The 21,573-nt window shown below is 38.8% G+C and overlaps 2 protein-coding genes across 19 annotated transcripts in view; both read left to right on the top strand.

Moving 5' to 3' along the window:
• The window catches only part of PANK1 (pantothenate kinase 1), a 43,593-nt gene extending 32,232 nt beyond the window's left edge, over positions 1 to 11,361 (top strand). For 17 of the 18 annotated variants that reach the window (XM_017726020.1, XM_017726027.1, XM_017726019.1 and 14 more), the window contains 5 exons: positions 1,835 to 2,088; positions 3,643 to 3,819; positions 4,223 to 4,346; positions 9,115 to 9,240; positions 9,867 to 11,361. In XM_017726020.1, the coding sequence (XP_017581509.1) occupies positions 1,835 to 2,088; positions 3,643 to 3,819; positions 4,223 to 4,346; positions 9,115 to 9,240; positions 9,867 to 9,926 (741 nt within the window). In that variant the 3' untranslated portion in view covers positions 9,927 to 11,361. The remainder of the gene's footprint in view (positions 1 to 1,834; positions 2,089 to 3,642; positions 3,820 to 4,222; positions 4,347 to 9,114; positions 9,241 to 9,866) is intronic. The other variant, XM_017726035.1, reaches the window with a different exon arrangement.
• A 9,469-nt stretch (positions 11,362 to 20,830) lies between these two features.
• The window catches only part of SLC16A12 (solute carrier family 16 member 12), a 34,964-nt gene continuing 34,221 nt past the window's right edge, over positions 20,831 to 21,573 (top strand). Inside the window, exon 1 of the mRNA XM_017726012.1 lies at positions 20,831 to 20,964. The gene's annotated coding sequence lies outside the window, so the exon portion shown is untranslated. The remainder of the gene's footprint in view (positions 20,965 to 21,573) is intronic.

Below are 21,573 nucleotides of genomic sequence, written 5' to 3'. Positions count from 1 at the left end.
AGTATAGAATATTTCCTTATGTCATCTAGGTATGTGCAATGTTTGTTGAACTAAATAAATCATGTAAAGAGTGATGACTTAGTGGACTCAATGCAATGGTCATTGTGATAAAGAGTGCATGAAGGGTTTATTATGTTGATAGCTTGTATTGTGTACATCTTGGAGCTTTTCCTCGGTCTAATGGTAAGAAATTGATTAAATCCAAGATATTTGCAAAGTAGCCTTAAGAATTCTGTAGCATTTCTTGAAAAACTTTTTCTCATGAATTTTGCTTATTCTTTGTATTTGCTAGCTAAATGCATTGTTCAAGTCTTTTATGATGCATTTCTCTAATTTAAATTTGTGTACCTATGTGGTAGCCAAGAAAAAAATATGAAGGGATTGCAAAAGTTGCAGGAGGAAATACAGAAACAAGGAGAAATGATCTCCATCTCTCTCACTTGTCCTGTGAATAACTGGATTGTATTGAGGTCTTTGAGACTGCTGATTTGGGGTTCTTTTGGTCTTATTTCTTTTCCCTGGTTACAGGATTTGAGGAGTGGCAAATAAAACAAAAGGACGGACCCAATGAGTGGGATGGCTTTCAGTTGTGCCAAGTTAGAGCTGTGTACAAATAGAGCAAAGACTTTAACAGGGGAGATTTAAATAGCTTAAAAGAATGTAACCTATTGACCGTGCCTGTTCCACAGAAATATCTTCCCTCTTTATAGTGACTTAATATAGCTTCCAGAATTAAAAATAGGACATAGTTACCCATGTAAATCTGCTCCATTAGCTATTATAAAAACATCCTGCAGTATGCAAATGCTGGAGAACCAGCTGTGTATAACTCCATTATACTCCGTTGCTTTTTTTTTTTTTGCTAGAAAGTAGAGTTAGACGTGACCTGCTTTGCATGTGTGAGGATGAAAATGACCTCAGGGTCTGGACGACCTTACAGGTTTTTTCACCCTCTCTTCTACCTAAAAATGAAAAGGAAACTTTCTACAGTTGGTCAGTGTATCCTGTTTTGAGAAAGGGATGTGATTTCTAATTCTAGTGAATAGAATGCTATGGCAAGTAGACATGTCTGTTGGAGTACAGTCATGGTGACCTGCGAGATCGCAGAGGGAATGTCTTTTGTCAGCTTCTGTTACTCGTTGTCTGCCTTTTCTTAAAGTGATATTCTGCTGCGGGCATGGGCCTGACAGTCTTTTTGTTTGGACGTTTTATATGGTTTTTCACCAAACAGGGGTTATGCCTCTATTTTTCAGGAGGCATTTTAAAGTGCTCATTGTAATTTAAAAAAATAATCAGATTAACTGGTGACATATACTAAAAAAAAAAAGGTCCACTGTATATTTAGTGCATGCTAACATAATGTGCATATCATCACGTTTCTATTGAAAATTTCATTAAATTGTTGGGAAATACAGTTGGATGATGAGCTAAAGTACTTTGCATCCTGAGGAATGCTGCCGTGTAGGCATATGTCAGATACTACCCAAAAGCTGCAGAATATGGCTCCTCTTGGATTGGGAATGAGGGGAAAGAAATTTATTGCTTCAGAATACTGAGGGGAAGACATAGTTCCTGCTTGCAGAGCCCAGAATGTCTCAAAGGCAAAGGAGCTAGATGGCATTACTGCATAGCACATCCTTGTTTTGTGAGGTACCTGTTGACAGGCAGATAGTGAACTTTTATTTCAGACTTCATGCTTAGATCTTTGTACTGCTTAAATAGCATAATGTGTTACTATTAAAGTGATTAAAGTGCTTCAGTGGAGCCTTTTGTCCTTCTCAGTGTTGTATTATACTAGGAAATGTGTGTTTATTAATTTCTTGTTCTTTTACAGATGGCTGATCTACAGCTCTGTAAACTGGATGAATTGGACTGTTTGATCCAGGGCCTCCTTTATGTTGATTCTGTTGGTTTCAATGGCCAACCAGAGTGCTATTATTTTGAAAATCCTACAGATCCTGAACAGTGCCAGAAAAAGCCTTACTGCCTTGATAATCCATATCCTATGCTGCTGGTTAACATCGGCTCAGGGGTCAGCATCCTAGCTGTGTATTCTAAGGACAATTATAAAAGAGTTACAGGATCCAGGTGAATTTACTTTTGTTTCTTTTAATTGTTTTCTTTTCGCCTTCACAGTCGAGCAGGTGGAAATTGGACTGTGTGATCAGTAGCTACAGCCCCAAACTGTGTATGTCTTCCCATTTCTTTTAAAAGCCTGCCAGTAGCAAGGCTGAAAATATCCTTGGATTCCTTCAGAGAGGAGATCTACATCAGGGAAGTCATTGATCTGTTCAACTTTAGACCTGCCTTAGTCTCTTGTTGGTGTTCTTACCTGTTTCCCATCTTTTGCTGTGAATTACCAAAACAAAGCTGTCCCAGCAAATGAATCTTCTCTCCCCCTGCATTCTGTTCTATGGTACATGTTAAAGTTTCTCCTGTATACTGCACATGACTTGTATATATGTCTTCTATTGCCTGACCTAGGGCATATCTTTGCCACAATGGTAGCCATGAGCTATTTTTCTTAAGACAGTACAGATGGACACAAGTTCTATGGAGGACATTGGATTTCCTGCAGTTCTGGGTCTTTTTCAAGCACAGAGATTTGTCATCAATAGGCGTGCTTCTAATCCTTCCCACTATGGAAGGAAAAACATGACTGCAGTGGTTTGTTGACTTGTTATAGATGATGAAATCAATACTATCTTGTGGCTGGTGTGCAGAGCTTTCTTCTGTTCAGATACTGTCTATTACAGTGCTATGAGATGTGTTCTGAAAAACTTACCCAGTAATCCAGGAGCATGGACTAAACAGTGTTCCTATCTGACCTCCTGTGCTTTTTCATGCAGTCCAAGTGTGGTTTCTCACTGATCCTCTTGTTTGCAGTGGCTCCAGTTGCTGTGACTGCAGTCACTGCAAATAAGTGAACTTTGTCAGTGGCCAAGAAAGAATGAGGAAGGATGTAGAGGTTAGTAAGTTGAAGTTCATGTCTATAAGACTGAAAAGTCCAAAGTAGAACTTTAATGAGTTAGCAACATATTATGCACAGTTAAATACTCCCTGATAAATTTATGTAGTCAGTAAATATTGTACTTGAGCCTTTACAAAATATTCAAGTGAGTGCTCCTCGCTCAGAGTTCTTGCAGGGAAAGAACATTCGGGACTGATGCTGGGCTTGCTTTGAAAAGGAGCCAACCAGACTGCTTCCTGCCACTGACTAGGGGGACAAGATCTGTCTTGGCTGCCAGCCCTGTATAGCTTTACCTTTGTTCACTGTTCATTCTTTTCTCGCTTATTTGAGTGCTCTGCTGGCTAATTATTCTTGTGCAGAAAACTTGTTAGAGTGCTACGAATAGGGAAGTGGTATCTGTGATGTTGGATTGGACCTTATTTTTAGCTAACCCTTGAGTATAATTTCTCCTATTTAAGTATTAAAGACTCAAGTCTAGGTCAGTTAAAACCACACTGGATGACACTTGTGTTAAATAGAAACTCAATGTACGGTGTCTGTGTCAACTCCTCTGAGGGAGGAGTTGCTAGATACAGTTGGCACCTGTGTACAGCATGTTGTAAATTGCAGTCTAAAGAGTTGTGGTAAAAGCTGGTTCAAGCTGCTGGTCTGAAGGGAATGTGCTTTTCTAGCCTTGGAGGAGGAACGTTCCTGGGCCTGTGCTGTTTGCTCACTGGCTGCGAGACATTTGAAGAAGCGCTGGAAATGGCTGCAAAAGGAGACAGCACCAATGTGGATAAGCTGGTGAAAGATATTTATGGAGGAGACTATGAGCGCTTTGGCCTTCAAGGATCTGCTGTAGCATCAAGGTATGTGTTAATTGAGCTGTTTGTAAGGAGTCCCTTAGGAAACTTCCTGTACACGCTAAACTGCGTGCGTAATCCCTGGACTATGCACTGTGTCCATGTGGGAATGTCTCTGGATGTATCATGGGGTTTGTCCTTAGATCTCTCACCTACTTCTTGCTCTTTTTTTTTTTTTAAACAGGTGTAAGTAATGCCTGATGTAGTTTGCTTCTATTTAAATTGCAGTTATTTTGGAAGTGTCCTTACTCATTGTTCTGCCTTTGTAGTGAGATCCTTTTTCACATTTCAAATCTGTCACAAATGAATGGATATCAAATCCAAGCAAAGCTTGCTAAACGGTAAAATTTTATGGGCTTTTATCACTCCTAAATATCTCATATTAAAAGACATGATCTTCCTCACACAGCTTTGGTCATATGATGAGTAAAGAAAAGAGAGATTCCATCAGTAAAGAGGACTTGGCCAGAGCTACTTTGGTCACCATCACCAACAACATAGGTTCTATTGCTCGCATGTGTGCATTGAATGAGGTAAGTTATTTACCATGAGCTTAAAACCTTTAGAAACAACATAGGGAGATTATCAGGATGCAAAAATGCAAATTGCTGGCATAGTAGGTGTGTCACTGGCCTTGGTAAATATGCATATGTTTAATGTAATGTCATAACTCTTGTGATGTGTTATGTGTATGCTTTGATGCAAAATGTAAGGCTGTTTGAGCTTCAAAGCTAGGGGAGAGGGGAGAAAAATTGAGTGTAAAGATGTCTTTGAGGCATTGAGCTTCAGCCTGGAGTGTTCAGTTGTTCTCAAGCTGTAATACATTAGATATTAAAATGTTTGTAATACTAATTATCTCTGTTACTTTGTAGTTATGTACAGATTTTACTATAGCATGGCATAATTTATTTTTAATACTATTTTACTTGGATTGTTTCCATAGCAGGATGGGTTCAAATTGTGTATTGTTTTAAATGTTTGGGTAGATGTAAGTTCCATTGCATTGTGTCAGAAAGAAGAAAAATGTAGCTCATTTCCCTGCCTCAAACTCCTATCAGATGCTTATTACAATCTTTTTGTTAGGCATGATAAATATGGATGGATGTTCCATCCATACACTACAGCTTCCAGCAGTTAAAAAAGAAAAAACAAATGCAAAAATCCCCACCACAAACCCAAAAATTTAGGCCCTTGTTTTTATCTGCAGATTGCATCCTTTAGTATTACGTGGTAACTAGTACCTTTTATCGGCTCTGAGCAGATAATGAATTTATATCAAGTTTAAAAAAAAAAAAAAATTTACAGGTGTTTTACCTGCACAGCATTCTGTTGGTAGAAGAAATTGCTGCTTCTTCTATATTTTTCATCAACAACACACACACACAGAGCCAAAAAAACTGCCAACAAAACAAACCCAAGAAACTCACCCAACTGCCATCTAATTACTTTAATGGGTCTCATCTAGCTTATGGCTTTATGAGAAACAGTAAATAATTAATTGCTAGTACTTTTGGTGGGTGTAGGTTTCAATTTGATTTTTAATAAACCTTTGCCACATCTCCCTCTTGTTCTTTCCAAGACAGGAGGTCCTAGTACTTAGTCTCCTTTCCTAAAAAAAGAGAAGACACTCTTTTTGCACTGCTTCGTTTTGTCTTTTCAGTCTTTTTATGGTTGTAATTTTAAGATTGAATTATCAGATCTTCATATGGTATTCAGAGTGTGGATGCTCAATGAATTTATGTGATGGTATATTGATAAATTTTGTGTTCAGAGTTCCTTTACTCACAGTTCATAATATTTCATTTTTGTGAGCATGGAACTCATTTCTAAGAAATGATCAACAGTCCCTCCATGATATCATCTTAAAGTGGCTGATTTGGAGCCTGTCATTGTGTCTGCATAATCAAGTGTCTCTCTTTCCCATTTTAGTTGTGTCATTTCACTTTTTTGATTTGAACTTCACCTGCTATTTTTTCCTCAGTCACAGGATGTGTCTTCAGCATTGCTATGCTGTTAATTTTTTATTCTCTTTTGATTTTCTATGCCATTTTTATGTTTTTTTCTCATATTCCTCTCTAGAGGACTTTTAAAATATATTGAACAGCACGAGTTGTAGTGTATGCCCCTATCAAATGCCACTGATAACCTTCCTTCGTTGTGAAAAGTGGCTACAGGCATGCATATTTCTTTTTTTCTGGGCAATTCCACTCTTTTGATCAGGATGATTCTCTTTCAGTGTTCTCTTTGCTTTCAGCTTCTTTACAGTGTTGCCTTGTGGCATGGAGTTCAAGCAGCATTGTACAGGGCTATCAAAGCATAGAGAGTTGCAGCAGGGAACCACATGCGGTGCATTCAGAGGAGGAGATAGGCTGCTAATGAAACTAATGCTTCTGAGTCATTGTGAGAAAGTTCCTAACATCTTTGTTCTGGGGGCAGGCTTACTTAAGAATTGGATGTGATCCATAGAATCTTGTGGAGGAATGTGGATTGATGTGTTAAATAATCTTCATTTCACAGTGTCAAAGTAGAATTTCTCCAACATTTGAAGTAAATTATTTTGTAGTTCTAAGGAATGAAAACTTCATTTAGTCACTTTACATACTATTAAAAAGAAAAATCAAACATGCAGTATCATTTTAAGTAAACTAATCTTCAGATAGCTTGCTCTTGGGGAAAAAAAACTAATGCTGTAATTCTGCTAAGTAAAAAGTAAACTAATCTTCAGATAGCTTGCTCTTGGGAAAAAAAACTAATGCTATAATTCTGCTAAGTAATCTAGACACTAAATTGCCTTTGGGAGACATAGCTCTGACTTAGAGCAAGCTTGATGAATCAAATCACTGAGTAAGAGCTTAATAAACAGTTGAATATCATATTCTTTTGTGGAGCTTGTATGTATTAGATTAGGGTTATGGTAAAGCTCACTTTTAGGTTGACAGAATCAATTTATGCCCTGAAGCATGACTTTTGATAAGTTTTTCCCAATGATTGCAGCTTTAATATTATGTTGAAAATGACTTGCATATGTGCAGGAAAAAATGAGGCTGGGGGATAAATGAAATATTCTGTCTGCAGAACTTCAAAGCAAATTTGCTTGCACAAAGTTGGCAGTGGGGTAGAAAAATTCCGTAGTCTGGAACCATTTGGCCACAGACCCTTTGAAATGGCCTGTCCTAGGCACAGCAGAAGTGCATAAAGGAAACCAATCTCCTGGTTTATACTTTCCTTACTTGCAGAACATGTAATTTTGCATCTGAACAAGCTGCCTTGCAAAAGTATGTGCAGGGTTTTTTACTGTGTTATTGATTTAGATTTCCCTATTCAATTATATTGGCAGATATGTGAATATTCTGTATTGAAGGTATACTGCAGCTTTCTGCTGCAGGGTAGTTGAACAATTTAATGAGACCCCACAGAGTGAAAGAGTGCATGTCTTTTCCAGGATGTTGTAATTTGATTAGCTTAAGTAAGCATGTCACCACCATCTCTTCATCAGTTTAAGATTCCTGTCTTTCAGCTTTGAAAGTTTCAGCAGTGGACATTGACAAGACTCCCTTAAGAGTAGCATTTCAACTTCTGAAATATGCTAAACTTGTTTTTAGTTCAGTTCAGAAAATCTAGGAAACTTGATATTATCAATACAATTTTTAACCTTGTCAACTCAAGGAATGTCGGAAAACAAAATTGATATGAAACTTGCATGTTGATATGCACTGTTATTCTACTTAGATATGACTAGTACTTTTAGATTCAATATACTCTGCATTAGGTATTGCTTCTGGTAACATTTTTATATTCAGAAAAAATCATATGCATGTGAAACTGAAATGTAGATTCTAATCAATTTTATGAAATGGCATTAAAGGAAATTAATTAGTTGCATATTTGTCCTTCCTTTGTCCCGAGTTACTTCAGAGACAAAACTGCCTTATCCAAGGATGCAAGGTGCTCTTGGCCGTGTTCCATAGCAGCCTTTTGAAATTTAAGAAGTTCTTATTTTCAGTCATAAATTCCTAGGAATGAGTATGAATGCATGGTGGTGTGGCTGCAGAGCCTAAGGAGACAGGTGACTGAAGCTAAACTATTTCAGTAAAGTTTGTGTTGCTGTGTTTGGCTTGAGGGCAGTCAGGCATGTCCCTCAGGCAGCAGACTGGATGAATGACTTACGGCGTGTGGGGATCGGCTCTGTCCAGCACCGAGTGTTCCAGTGAGGATGTTCCCTGGGCTGTGTCACCGGCGCAGTCCGGGACACGGCACAGCTGTGGCTGTAGCACAGGAATTGCTGCAGAGCCAGCTGTTGGGCTTTATAGAGCTGGATCAATGCAGAGGGGTAGCCCTTGCTAACTCTAGCCTTTATGCAGCTTTTCTGGCAATCTTCTGTGGAAGACTCTTGAAGATAGCCGTTCTAGGGCTCTTCAGGACTCCTGTAAAAGCTTTTGTCTCCAGGATGTGGCCTCCTACTGAATCTTCTAGACCAGTTCTAGTGTCTGGTCAACATCATCTGGTACACTAACGCAAAATGCAAGTGCAGTTTTGTGTATAACAGGCAGAATTGGGCTTGGTGAGATAGTTATGGGCATTGTTTAAACACCACACAGAGCCACTGCTCACTGCAGTGATGTACATACAAGTAAGGATAGTCTGTGGCTTTCTCATTGGCAGCCTAGTGCTGATGGTTCAAAAAATCTTAATTGCCTGAATGAAACCTGAGTTCAAATGAGCTTTGAAACAAAGGAATGCCATACATGTCAAGTATTATGTCAGCTCCATTTCACTTGCTTTTTGAAAATGCAATCACAGTCCTGATAATAGATAATGAAAGATGCTTCTTCCCATCTATAACATAATCCTTGTCAGATACCCTTCAGAAGTTCTCCATCTGGACTTAATAATCAAAGCGATCTCTAGAAAGTTGCTTCATTTACCATGCAGGGGGTAAAGATGTCTTCAGTGCAGCCATATACAATTAAAAAAACCAAAGCCACCATCAAAACACTCATAATTTGAGTCACGTTGGGAAGGTCCTGATATTTATTCAGTATTTTAAGGAAATATTGATCATCTATGATAATAGCCTCTCATTTTCTTTGGAATAAAACTCTGCACCTCCCTGCTCTTGCAGCGTCTCTTACTTAGCGGTCAGTAACTGCAATATTTTTTGACTTTTCAGTCTGAAGTATTTAAATGTAACCTAAAACTCCCATTTAACTTCATAGTAGGGGCAGAGGTACATGTTGAATGAGGGAAATAATTTAGCTGAATATAATTTTTCTCGTCTGTTTTTCAAATTCAATTTTACAGAACATCGACAAGGTGGTGTTTGTTGGCAACTTTCTCAGAATTAATATGATTTCTATGAAGGTGCTAGCATATGCTATGGATTATTGGTCCAAGGGACAGCTAAAAGCTCTGTTTTTGGAACATGAGGTGAGGAAATATATGTTGAACTTATACTTCTATTTGTAAGTACAAAATTCTTGTAGTTCTTTATTTGGTGAACTTGAAAGGGGACAAATGCCATTGCTTTGAATTGAATGCACAAGCTAAGTTCTGCATAAATGCTATTTAGTTTACAAATTCATTTGAAAATATTACTTGTTAACTCCTTGGGTTGATTGCTAATCTTGTGGTGTGTGTTGTTAAACATTGCCCATTTCTCATATTTGCTTTCTGACCCTGATGCCAGCAACGTTCATTTGTGTGGGCTGGTATATGAAAACCCCAAGTATAATTAATTTTTGCAAGCATAATTCTTGCTTCAGATGGACAGGTCCATCATGGAAACTTCCCTGCCTCAGTACAGCATCAGTATTATGGTTCTGTAATTTCTTTTTTTTTATATAATTTTGGAGAAGTATGTAAGACTTTTTCCAGTATCAGGCCCTTTCTTCTACCTAAAGAAGATCTTACTAAATTGTATTTTAGCCAGAGCAAATATTTGGTAGGGCCGATACTCCTTTCGTTGCTTTAACAGAACTGAAAAGTTTGTGTTCATGCTTATGTCTTATTTTGGAATTTGATTTGTTTTGGTTTTCTTTTGCCTTTGTTCAAAGGGTTATTTTGGAGCTGTTGGGGCTCTTCTAGAAATGCTTAAAATGACAGATGATCAGTGATGAAGCTGTCTGAAGAGATTCCTACTGCAGATGCTGCTGGATAAGAGTGAAAGCCACTACAAGGATGGAAATGAAGCCATTACAGTAGTTCTACCTGCTGGATTTGTAAATAATTTAAAATCCTTTTAGCTGATCTTTAATTTCTGGGTTTTGACCTTATACTTCAGAATTCATACTGGGAATTACGAGATTTTTTTTCTGTACACTGTATTTTTTAGGGGAAAAATGTGCAAAGTGGCCAAACATACAAATTTTATGAATTTATTTTAAAAAATTGATACTGTTTAATGTTGGACCTGTGATATGAGGCATCTGCTTTTCTTCTGGGGTTTACTGATTAGTGTGGTAATTTTAATTTCATTTAGTAATCACTCTAGGAGATTTTTTAATCTTATTTTCATGACGTTTCATGATTTGTTCTTGGTTTCAAATGAAACTACAAAGCTGATGCATTTTACTGTGAAAACTAGTCATTTATTTTTTTGCCTTTTCTTTCCTCATGAGATGAGACACTTTTTTATTTAACATCTGTCTGCCCCCCCAAAAAAAAAAAATTTGCAAACCATTCTGTGGCTAAACGAGTTTCTTCAAAGGACTGTGAGGAAGCTTGGTAATAGCAGGGGGTTTAAGACTGTGATTTTTCAGTAGTCATAAATTGCAACAGGAAGAGACTGCCAGCTGGTTTTGCAGGACTGATTCTTCTCTATAATAAAAATTTTAAACAAGATGTGAACTAAAGTTTTAATTATTCAACTGACACTAAAATGAAAATCTGTTTCTGATGAAAACATCTGATCAACATGAAGAGTTCTGTAGTAAAGATGTTATTCACACTTGGTATTAGATGACAAAGGGAGATTGTTTTCACTTATTTTTCTGTAATCTGCGAGTTTTAACTTGTTCATAATTGAAAACAACTGATAACAGCATTATTAAAAGCCCAATTACTAAAATTAGAAATATACTGACTAAAGTCTTTTCTGTTTTTAAACTAGTGTTAACTTTCCCTCCAGGACACTAAAATTTGAGTGTTTATTCCAATACAGTATTTTCTACCTTTTCTGATTTGTGGACCTCTCTAGATTTTTTTTTTTCCAAGTTGAATTGAGATCCCTTTGAAATCTATGTACTTAGCTTGCTGCAGAGCATGTATAAACTTGCTTTCTGTAGACACCTTGAGGGCTCACAAATGAGAGGCTGAAAAACAGTTCATAAATTATTTTGTCTTGCAAGACTATATGTGATGTCACATAATGTAAATGACTCATAAGAGGGACAGTATAAAATTCAGTATATTTTTGGAAGGGGACTTATTTCACTTTTTTAAGTCATTAACTTAGATATCTCCCAAATGTTGAAAGATGGTAAAATGAACTGAAGTGTTAACTTGTCTGATGGAAATAAAGACCACTACTGTTTTGACAGTTTTAATGTATCTGTGGAATTCATTTCTTGGAAGCAATGATGTGACGTATGTAATACTTTTTTTTGTGACATATATGACTACTTACTTCCATGATAATTGTTTGGTTCTTGACATGTTTTTAGTCTTCATTACAAAGCTTTAGTCTTTGAAGCCTTTCTCCTGCTTGAAGTTGACTTTAAAGGACTGTAAACCAAAAGCTGAGATATTAGTGTGTGGAAGTTGATATTTTCTGTAATATTGAACTTGAGATAAGTGCAGATGGTTCTGCTCAGTGCCTTTATTTTTTTAATAAAGAAAAAAAACCCTTTGATTTAGGTTATTGGCTAAGTTTTGCCTGTGAATGAAGATTCATTTGTACACTGTTTTTTCTTAAGGAAAACTTCAGAATGTTAAGAGGGTAACTGTGCTGCTTCTGATAAACAGTAGAGGGAAGCACAACATCAGCCATGTAACTGCTTGGTTGGTTTGTTTCAGAGAAAGATCCTGTCGTTTTCTCCATTGTCTTTTTTTGAAGGGAATTTGATATGGGAATGTCTGTCACCTAGGTGTTCTTGAATTCTTCACATTTGAACTTATGTGAAAGAAGACTGTAACGTTAAGTAAACAAATAAGAAATAGCAGTTCTTTTAAGATTAAAATCCTTTACTTCAAAAAAAAAAAAAAAAAGAACAACAAAAAAACCCCAAACAAAACAAAAACAAACAAAACACCCCAAAACAACAACCAAAAAACCCAAACAAAAAAAAACCCCCAGCAAAGCAAAAAACCCACACACATTCAAAAAAACCCTAGCAAGCAATTCAGAGATATATAAGGACTTTAAAGATGCACAAATTGAGGCTGTGTGGTTGAAGAAAAGCACAATTGTGGTAGCCCTGAAGTTAGCTGTAAGATTCTAGGGACTGTCAGGTAAGTTGATCACAATTCTAGGAGAAGCACAAAATAAAACTTTACCTTAAAAATGCTGATATGAAATTTAAAATGCTTAATAGGTGAATTGCTGTAGTTAAAAGAATGAGAAAAAGTACTCTGAATTGTATACTACATAAATGAGTACATCTGGTTGGCAAAAATATTAGCAGACTTAACAGTATAAAGAGTTGTGGAAAGTCAAAAAATAGGAGGAACTAGAGGAAAATGACACTGTAAGTTTAATTCTTCCTTTCCTGAGGGAGAAAACCCTACTGCAAAACTATTTCTTTGTTGCCTTGAAATCTACAATTGACTGCTTTTTTCTGTGTCCCCATCAGTACCATCATAGCGATGTGCTAGTACTGTAACTTGCTACTTTGCCTGCCTCCACTAATCCCAGCTCTTGTTTTCCTCTCCATGTTCCCCCTCCATAGTTAAGGTAATGGATGAATGACAGTGTGGTTGATTTCTGGCACTGTTACAATATTTTTGCCATAGGGGAATACTTTGGGGCATTTCTAAGATCATTGGTGTTGTCTTGAATTTTTCTGATTGGGTTTGGTATCCAGTTGCTGTCTACAATCATCTGTTGGAAGGGGTTCCCCAAGGTGCCCCACTTCATCATCCAGAAGTATCTAAAGTCTGAAAACAGCCTTGCTCAGGTACATAGATAAATCTCTACTATAACTGGTACAAACTGGAAGTTTGTGCAGGCAAAGTTCAACTCCAGCACTATCGAAGAGTATTAATGAGAACCTAGAAATACCCAGATTCTTGGATCTTTTTTGTTTTGGAAATGGTGAGGTTGAATAAGCAGCCTTCCCTAAGGTAGATCAGCGAGTCTGCAGTTTAGTATGTGTTGAAAATACTTGTTTTGGTATAAATTAAAGAGACCTCTTACCAGGCCAAGCCTTGTTAACCTAGCTTCTCTTTCTGAAACATGGTAAGGTAATTACTCAGGTAAGTTGGAGTAGAATGCATTGGACTCATTGCTGTTGATTGTCTTGTCCTGTGCTGCTTTTGGACTTGAACATTTGTTCTTTTATCACATGCTACTCTCTTTATTCTTTCTGCACCACCACCAAGAAACCCCAATTTTTAATGGTTTTGACAAAAAAAGTCTAATTGCATCCCCTAGGAAGAAGGGTCTGTGTTTTAAAGTAAGATTTTTGGACTAAGGTACTGGGGGAAAATCTGTAGTGCTGGATGAAGAGTGAGAGACGACTAAGAGTATTTACTTTGTCAAGTTTGGTAGAGAAGGCTAGCATGGGGTGCAGGGGCCAGTACAAGAATCTGACTTCTAGGACAAGTAGGGTGCTTGCAGTTCATTCCAACCTCAGCGCAGCTGTCCTGGTGTTTCACTGTTATCAGCACTTCTGTTCCCGTTAGACTGTCACAAGATACTTGCAAGTGATTTTTGGCAGGACACAGCAGAACTTTAGAGGTGGGAGAACCATATGGGGTTGAATTGATGACAAAATAAACATACATGATTGTTTCCAGTCGAATGAGGAGTTCTACTGGGTTCTGTTTTTAAGTACAAAAGGTATCTTTGAATTTGGGATTAAATGGAGGCTATGAAAAGGACCGTGGTCTGGTTTGTGTCTTGCTACCTCTTGGTACCTGGAATGAAGGAGGGTAAACAGCATGAACTGTCATCATGCTTTACTTAAAAGCATGTGTCATTCCCTGTTCTTAAGTGGTTTTGCTTTATTTTGTTGTGATGATCAAGGCGCTTCCACCTTCAGAAGTGTCTTTCCAAGTTGACAACTTCATAGTTTTCCAGGTTTTTGGGTGGGTGACCCATTCATCTCTTTTCAAACTTAAAGGTTTGAGTGAATCTGGGCATTTAATACTGATGCCTTTTCCTGGTCTTAAAATCAAGAATCAAACATGGTTAAAAGGGAAAAAGGGATTTTACCTTGGTATTTATTTTAAGGATCCTTAGGTGCATTACATCCAGGTCGAATGCACCCCAATGCACACCACAATGCACACCTCCAAAAGATCTGGTATAACATTATAGGTCTTACTAATTAGCAGATCTATCAAAGATTCCCCAGTGAGAGGCTTGAGTAAGCCCCCCTCCCCAAGGAACCTTCCCCTGGATGGTTCTATCTTGGTTTACAGAATGTGTTCTGGAGAGCACCTTGGGGTCTGGGGCACACTAACCCCTAGCTATGAAGCTTCTAAAATGTTTAGTCTCCCAGCTGAACAAACAAGTCCAAGAATGTAGGCAAAAAGCACTAAGAATACAGAACTTATAAAAAGGTATACGAAGGATATAAAAGAAAAGGCAAAAAATTATCATGGTGTCAATAGGAAGCAGAAGTTGCCCTTGAGCAGATGCTGCTCTACCAAAGCAGCCTTGGCGGTGCAGGTACAGGGTTGAGTTTACCTGTTACTGAGATTTCCTTTTATGCCCATCCATGAGGCTGTGGTCTCAGCTAACCACTTTTCTCATATAGTATGTTAGATTTTTTTTTTTTCCAAATGGCTTTTTTGGGTTTAAAATCTTTTGTGAGATGACCTTTTCCTTGCAAGGAAATACACGTTTTTTCTTGCTTCTTTGAAAGCGTCAGGGAACAGTGCTTAGAGCAAGACAGAGTTTCATTGTGGACAGACACCGGTTTGATAATGCCTTTTGTCACAACAGACATATCAGTTCTTCAAGCCAACAAGATGGTGTGGCCACTGGTATGCTGTGACTTGTTCAGAGGATTTGTTTTGCATTAATATGTTAGCAAATTGCACGAAAATAAAACAGCTGGTCTCAGCTTGTAGGAATTTCTAATGCAGATGCTGGGTTGGGTGGAAGTTGAAATACGTGTGTTTCAGTAAGGATGAAGAAATGAATGTCTCAAGCCCAAGGAAAGACATGCTGACCAAAATGCTCTTTCCTACAAGCTTTTATAATAGCTTCATCATTTGGGAGGCTGCGATTGCAATAATTCTCCTGTAAGGCAGTAAATCATTACCAACCTGCAGATGTTATACTGAGTTGGGATAGCGATATTGTTATCTACATCTGCCCCCTCTGTCCTCCCAGTGGAATTACCCCACTGACATACTGATAGTCAGCAGGAGGCAATGGAGGCAGCACACCAAATGGGGTCGGTGAACATCGGTTTTGTGAAATGCAGTAGTGTAATGTGGGCAAGACAACTGAGAAGCTGTGAGAGGCTTCTCCTCTGAAAAGATTGGATAGGCTTCATCTGGAGATAAAAACTTATTATTGGTGTTGATTTGAACAGTAAGAACACTCTCCTGTTTTGAAAATTGTTCTTACTCTTTATATTTTAAAAATTAACTGTGAACTAATGCACATTAATAAAAAAAACCCCTAAATGAAAAAATGAATTTAGCATTTCCAAAGATGGCTGGCTAAATGATTTACAAAATGCTGGGTGTACTTAAAAATTTTTTTAGTTCCTTTTGGTAGAATTGTTTTGTTTTTTGAGCAACCTGACCCCTACTGCTATTTGAATAAGTGAACAAAAACATGCTGTTCCTATGTCCTAAACAGAGAGCATGCTGTTACCCAGCTAGCTTTCAGCATATTGCACTTGGCTATAAAAGGCTGTGCATAAAAGAATCCAGAAATATTTACAAGATAAGCCAAAAACGCTCCCAAATTTCCAAGTGTTTGTCACTTCTTTTTCAGCTTAGAACATAAGTTTTCTCTTCAAATATAGGAGGTTTGTAGACTTCTCTCCAGCAGATTTGCCTATGCAGTGTAGCAGCCCCCAAGCATCACTGGTTTGCCTCTTCTTTGAGGGGGAAAAGCAGTGCAAGGGAAGCTAAAGCTGCTTCCTGATTGTTCAGCTGCTCGCTGACCCATAACACACTTCACACTTGCTCTTTTACAGCTAGGGCAGAAAACATTCAGGAACTGAATTTCTCTCCACTCCTTGCTCTCATCACATAAGAAATTGTATCAAAAAAAAAAAAAAAAAAAAGAGCAGAAAAGGCACCAAACCCTGCAGACTAATTCACCTTTTATTCGTGGGTAGAATCATAGAGGTCAGCTTAGTTTTAGTCAAGAAGACTTCTTTTTTCAATTTCCTGTCTTTTCCCCCTCCATTTGGAGCTTGATTTTCTTAAGGTGTCATGCAACGTCTCTCTCTGTTCCAGCTCTCCTACCCGAAAGGCAATTATAAAAGTGCCTATGTGAGATTTTCGTGAACATCTGGTTCACAGCATTGCAGGAATTTGCTTAAAGTTTCATTTTATGTACATTGCTATAAAGTTCTAAGACACCAACTCTGGAATTATAAGCCCCTTTATCAGGCTAGGAGCAGAAGAGCTGTTACTGACACCACTGTTGAGGCCATTGACTATGGGCATAAGGCACTATAGAAGTTCGTCTGTCCTGTGTATGGTCATTGTTGGGCAATTGAAATCTTTTTATTCACAGAAGTATAAGAACTGGCTTTTTCTTTTCTAACCTATTGCCTTTCAGACCCATGGGAGGAGAGAAGGTAATTGAGAGTCAGTTCCCTTTCAGTCCCTGACCATTCCACTTCCCCTGCTGTGCTAGGAAGTAGTGGTGTATGACTGGCAACTCAATAAGGGGAGCTTTGGGACACACAGAAAGAAAGGCAGAACAACAGAGAACTTTTTAAAAACACAAACAAGAAAACACTTTAGTAAAATATTATTCAGGCTTGAATCAGAAATCTGTCTATGAAGTTTGTGTCACCAGTTATAAAGCTAGCAGCACTAGTCTTAGAGGAATGAGATGCTAGGTAATACTATTGCCCTGTGGGGAGAAGAAACAGAGCCCTGGCACGCAGCAGCCTGGCCGGCCTTGCAGCCACGTGGCCGATACCAAAATGCAAGGCCATGGATAATCAATGTTGTAATATTTACCAAAATATTGTTCTACTCAGAGCAGATCGTTTCTGATGGACTTTTAGCTGGCTCTGGTTTAGGCCTCTGTCTGTACATGCTTAACTTGGAGAGAAAAAAGCAAGCAAATGAGGGGGAAAAAATGTTGCACCAAGCATAGGGTGAAAAAAAAATTATCTGTAAGATTCTGTGTTGCATAAGTGCCCCTGGGACTAATCTGGTACATCTCCAAATAAAACAGGAATCTTTGGTGCTTGTAACTTTCTGTGTGGAATGACAATAGTTTCTGTGTTTGTTAACTCTGTAAATGTTTGCTGTAGATACTATCAATGAGAATATTTTATTTAAAGGAGTGTATTAAAGTTTAAACCAAAGAAACTTTCCCCCCAGCCCGTGAACACAACAAATACAACAATTAGGTAGTAAAAGCTGAATTGAAAGTAGGTCTAGGTGTTAAGCTGTGTATTTTATAGGTGAGCTGGAGCAAAAACTTGTCTAGAGGCACAGCATACCCTGGGCTGGATGAGGAACTCTCTCTGAAAGCCCCAGCAGTCAGCAAACACCAGCCAGAGTTTTGTCTGAGGTACAGCAAATTCTTGTCAAATGACTGGTTTTCTGTGTTGTGGAGGTGTGAAGAATTGGTGGTGGTTTACCATCTTCTTTTACTTGGTTTTGTGTGCTGATTTGGAGAATAGGATAAAGACCACCTGCACTGCCTTCAGGCCTTGATCCCCAATTCAACCTTCTTTAGCTTGTGCATTTCCCTGAGAGCTGGGACAGGCAAGGGTGTTGATGATGAGCAGGATGAGCTGCTAACACCATTTCTTCTGCAGAGCACAGCAAGCCATACTTTTCATCCAGAAGAACAAAAGCATAATGCTATGAAAAACTATAGAACGATGGAAATGGTTAGGTCTCCTCAGACTGGAGTGACATTACAGCCTATATTTGGGGTTACCCTACTTGGGGTCAGATTTCTGTATGGATTGAAGTAGTCCAAGCTTCTGGTCCACAGTGAATATGGAAGAAAGACTGGAATAGCTGTGCAAAGGCTTGCTTCCAAGTACAACTAATTCAAATTTATTATTTCCATGCTGTGAAAAAGTGCAATGTCTAATTAAGTTTTTCTTCTGATGGGAAATTTCAAGATGTCTACATTTCATTTCACTTTTTCCGCCAAAAAAAGCCTGCTAGCAAGGAAACCTAGCAGGCTGCCCAAAGCAAGTCATTTGAAATATAAGGACTTTTTTTTAAAAAATCTTTGGCTGCATTTTTGCAGCCAAGTTTTGTTAAATGATGTTTCCATAGGACATTTGGAGTGATGAATCTGTGTTTTCCATAGGACATTTGGAGTGATGAATCTGTGTTTTCCAGTGAAAAATTGTTGCACTTGCTAGCTGGAACGCAGGTCTTTGTAAAATAAATGCATATAAATATGTCCAAAAATCTTACAGTGTGTGCTTGGACCAAGGACTTCCATGACACACGAATAAAGAGGAGCAACGCAGGAGATTTGAAATGTGGAAGTTTTTAATCAGTAAAAGGAGGATGAATTATCCTCTTGTTCAACTAATATTGAGTATTGATTTACCTATATTTATATCAAGAAAGAGAGGATACTTCTGCCAAAATTTCCCAATATTCTGGAAGATGATGCACTCAGTAGGTAGCAAGACGTACCCTCATCTAGTTTTGAGTGTCATTAGAAACTGCCTGGTTTTAAATGCATCTTTTGGTCTGATGCCGAATGATGGTCTTATGTTCCAGGAATTGCTAGTGCCCATGAAAAAGTGAGGAGGCCATTACATACCCTTTTTTTCTATCTTAGGTTACATACGTGATTTACACAGCCACATATTTTTAGGAATTTATCGCAGTCTTTTGATCCCTTGCTAAAATCTTGTGTGTTGGTAAGAAACAGAGCTTGCCTTCACCTCCAGAAAGGAGCCTCAGCTCTCAAGTGGTGGGTGCTTTACCTTCTTGCCTTGGAGTTGGCAAAATTTGGACTTATAGCTGCAGAGAGGGGGCTGAAGGAACCATAGGGACCTACAGTTTCCTCAGTCCTTGGCTTAATTTTTAGAGATGCCAGGGAAGCTGTGTTCCCTTGGCTATAGGATGCCAAAGGTTGTAGATCCAAGTGTTAGTGACCAGATCTGGAAATGTTACTCTGAGCATGCCATTACAGCATTTCCCTGTACTGTTGGCTGGCTGCAACAGGCAGATGGGAGAAGAGGGCAGTAGAAGGATGGTAGTGAGGTTTTCAGTTTCCAACAGGTATTTCTACATAAAGGTTCAGTTTAAGAACACTCATTGCATAGGAAGGCCATCTATCAACAGTATCATGGCACCTAACCATCCTCCAAATTGTAAAAACATTTATTTTTACCTGTTGAATTCTATAGTAGTATACTTTCTGTTATTTTTGTGGTTCTGCTGTTTGCACAGGAACCAAACTAAAACAAGCGCTTCCCCAACTGTGTTGTCTTTGCCCGGTCAGGCACTCCAGGTGAGGACATGTGTTCCTGTCCTATGTTGATTGCAGCTCTTGAGAAAGCAACACGCATAGTCCTCCAACTTTGGAAGGATTAAGGCCATTATTTGTGACTTCTTTTGTGTTGTTTGTCCAGCTGGTGTCAGCAGTTGAAACTTGCATGAGAAGAATTTGTGACAAAAAGAAGCCTGTCATGAATGTGTAAAACACGTGTGTAACCCAAACCCTGGTATTTCTATTACTGTTAGAGTTTTGATCCAAGAACCAAATGAAGGCATGCATTTTGATTTGGCAATATCCAGCTTCTGATATTTCAGTGCTTAAAATGAATTTATATAAAAATTAAATAGCACAAAAATGTTTTAAAGTTGTTGTAGCGCCAAGGGCAGGTCAGCAGGGTGTGAGTGGTATTATTGCCTCTCTGAGTTTCCCTGGCATGTACAATGCACAATGGGCTGTAGTGCTCTGACAATATCCTTCAATATCCTTTCCACACCACAGAAAAGCATTACCTGTCATTGAGCCAGGTGTCAAAATGTCAGTAGCCAATACAGATATCCACTGTCATTCCCACTGCTGATGAGGAGTTGTCATAGAGGTGCTGCCAACCAGACTTGCAGAGGAAGTTTGCTGCAATTTTGAGATCCCCAGTCTCTTGGCTGGTAGCTTAATGCTCAGACCATCCTGTTCAGAATTTTATCTTGCAGTGTTAAGGAGTTCAAATAAAGCCTGCTGCAATTATGTTAGCAGTGTATTTTGGCAAAGGAAATCTTCCAACATGAAGCACAGTTTAATACGCGTAAGATTAAAAATCTTTCTAAAATACTGAAGAACTATAAAAATGAGGGGAAAAAAATCAAAAACTCAACAAGAAAGTAAGAGCTGCACTTTTTTTGTTCAAGGACAAGTTTTATTAACCACATGCATGGTGGGGAAAACCTAGCCCCTTTTCTCTTGAACTACTGTGGGCCACACGCCACAGGAGGAGGTGTACCTGTATTAGGGAAGATGTGCACAGGTGGTGTGCAGCTTCATCCCACAGTGTGCAGAAGGAGGGGAAAGATCATTCTCTCCTAGCTCTCTTGTGCTGCTGTATGGCACAGAGCAACTCTAGTCACCTAGAAAGGGAAGTCTTTTCCAATTAATAATCTACCCTGAAGCTGCCATGCCCACGCAAATCATGTATGCTTGAACTTTTCCTGAAGACCAGCAGGGCAAACACTTCTCTGCCACCCTCCAAGGGCTCTGCTTGCATGCTGCTGGGAGCTTTGCACTTGCTCTTTATAGAAACACTGGAAGGCAGCAAGGTCCCAGGGGAAAGACAAGGACCAAGCAGCTCTTGTCTGGCAACAAGAAGGGTAAGAAAAGATCCCATTTTGTCTTTGTTCTCATGGAAAGTGTCACAGGATGTTTAATGTCCTTTCTGAGCAAAGACCTGCTGCTTTCCAGATCTTGCCTGAAAACACATGCAGTATTCAGCAGGCCACTTAGTTTATCTTTCTTGGATAAACAGAAGGCTGCTGGAATTTGAAACTTGTTCCAAGAGTCTAGGGTCCAAATCTACATGAGCCCTTCCCCTGGTCTGGTCTGGGGTTTTGAACTGTTTGAAAATTTAAAGATTGCCAAACTGCAGCATGATTCCTAATGGGGAGGAAGGGCTGGTGTCTGTGACAGAGGGCCACCCTTATGCACAAGTTCTGGTGTTATTTCCACTCTTGAGTGTTGCCTGACTTTGGAACCGTTTAAAAATATCTTATGAAATGCCTGAGAGCACTGATCCACAAATCCCAGTACTGACTTTGCTTCCACGGGAAGAAAAAAAATCCCTCTTAATGCGATGAAAGCTCCCGTGGCACTGCTGAGACGCACTTTTTCGTGTTGGTGAAGGTACCACGAAGGAGAGACTCCGATGACAGCTTGACGGAGCCGGGAGAGGGGCAGCGCTCGGCCGAGCCCACCGGGGCCCG

Source organism: Corvus brachyrhynchos, unplaced genomic scaffold (genome assembly GCF_000691975.1).
Source record: "Corvus brachyrhynchos isolate BGI_N302 unplaced genomic scaffold, ASM69197v1 scaffold61, whole genome shotgun sequence".
NCBI classification, from domain to species: domain Eukaryota; kingdom Metazoa; phylum Chordata; class Aves; order Passeriformes; family Corvidae; genus Corvus; species Corvus brachyrhynchos.
Note: the sequence above shows the minus strand (reverse complement) of the source record. Positions and strands in the feature narration are given on the sequence as shown.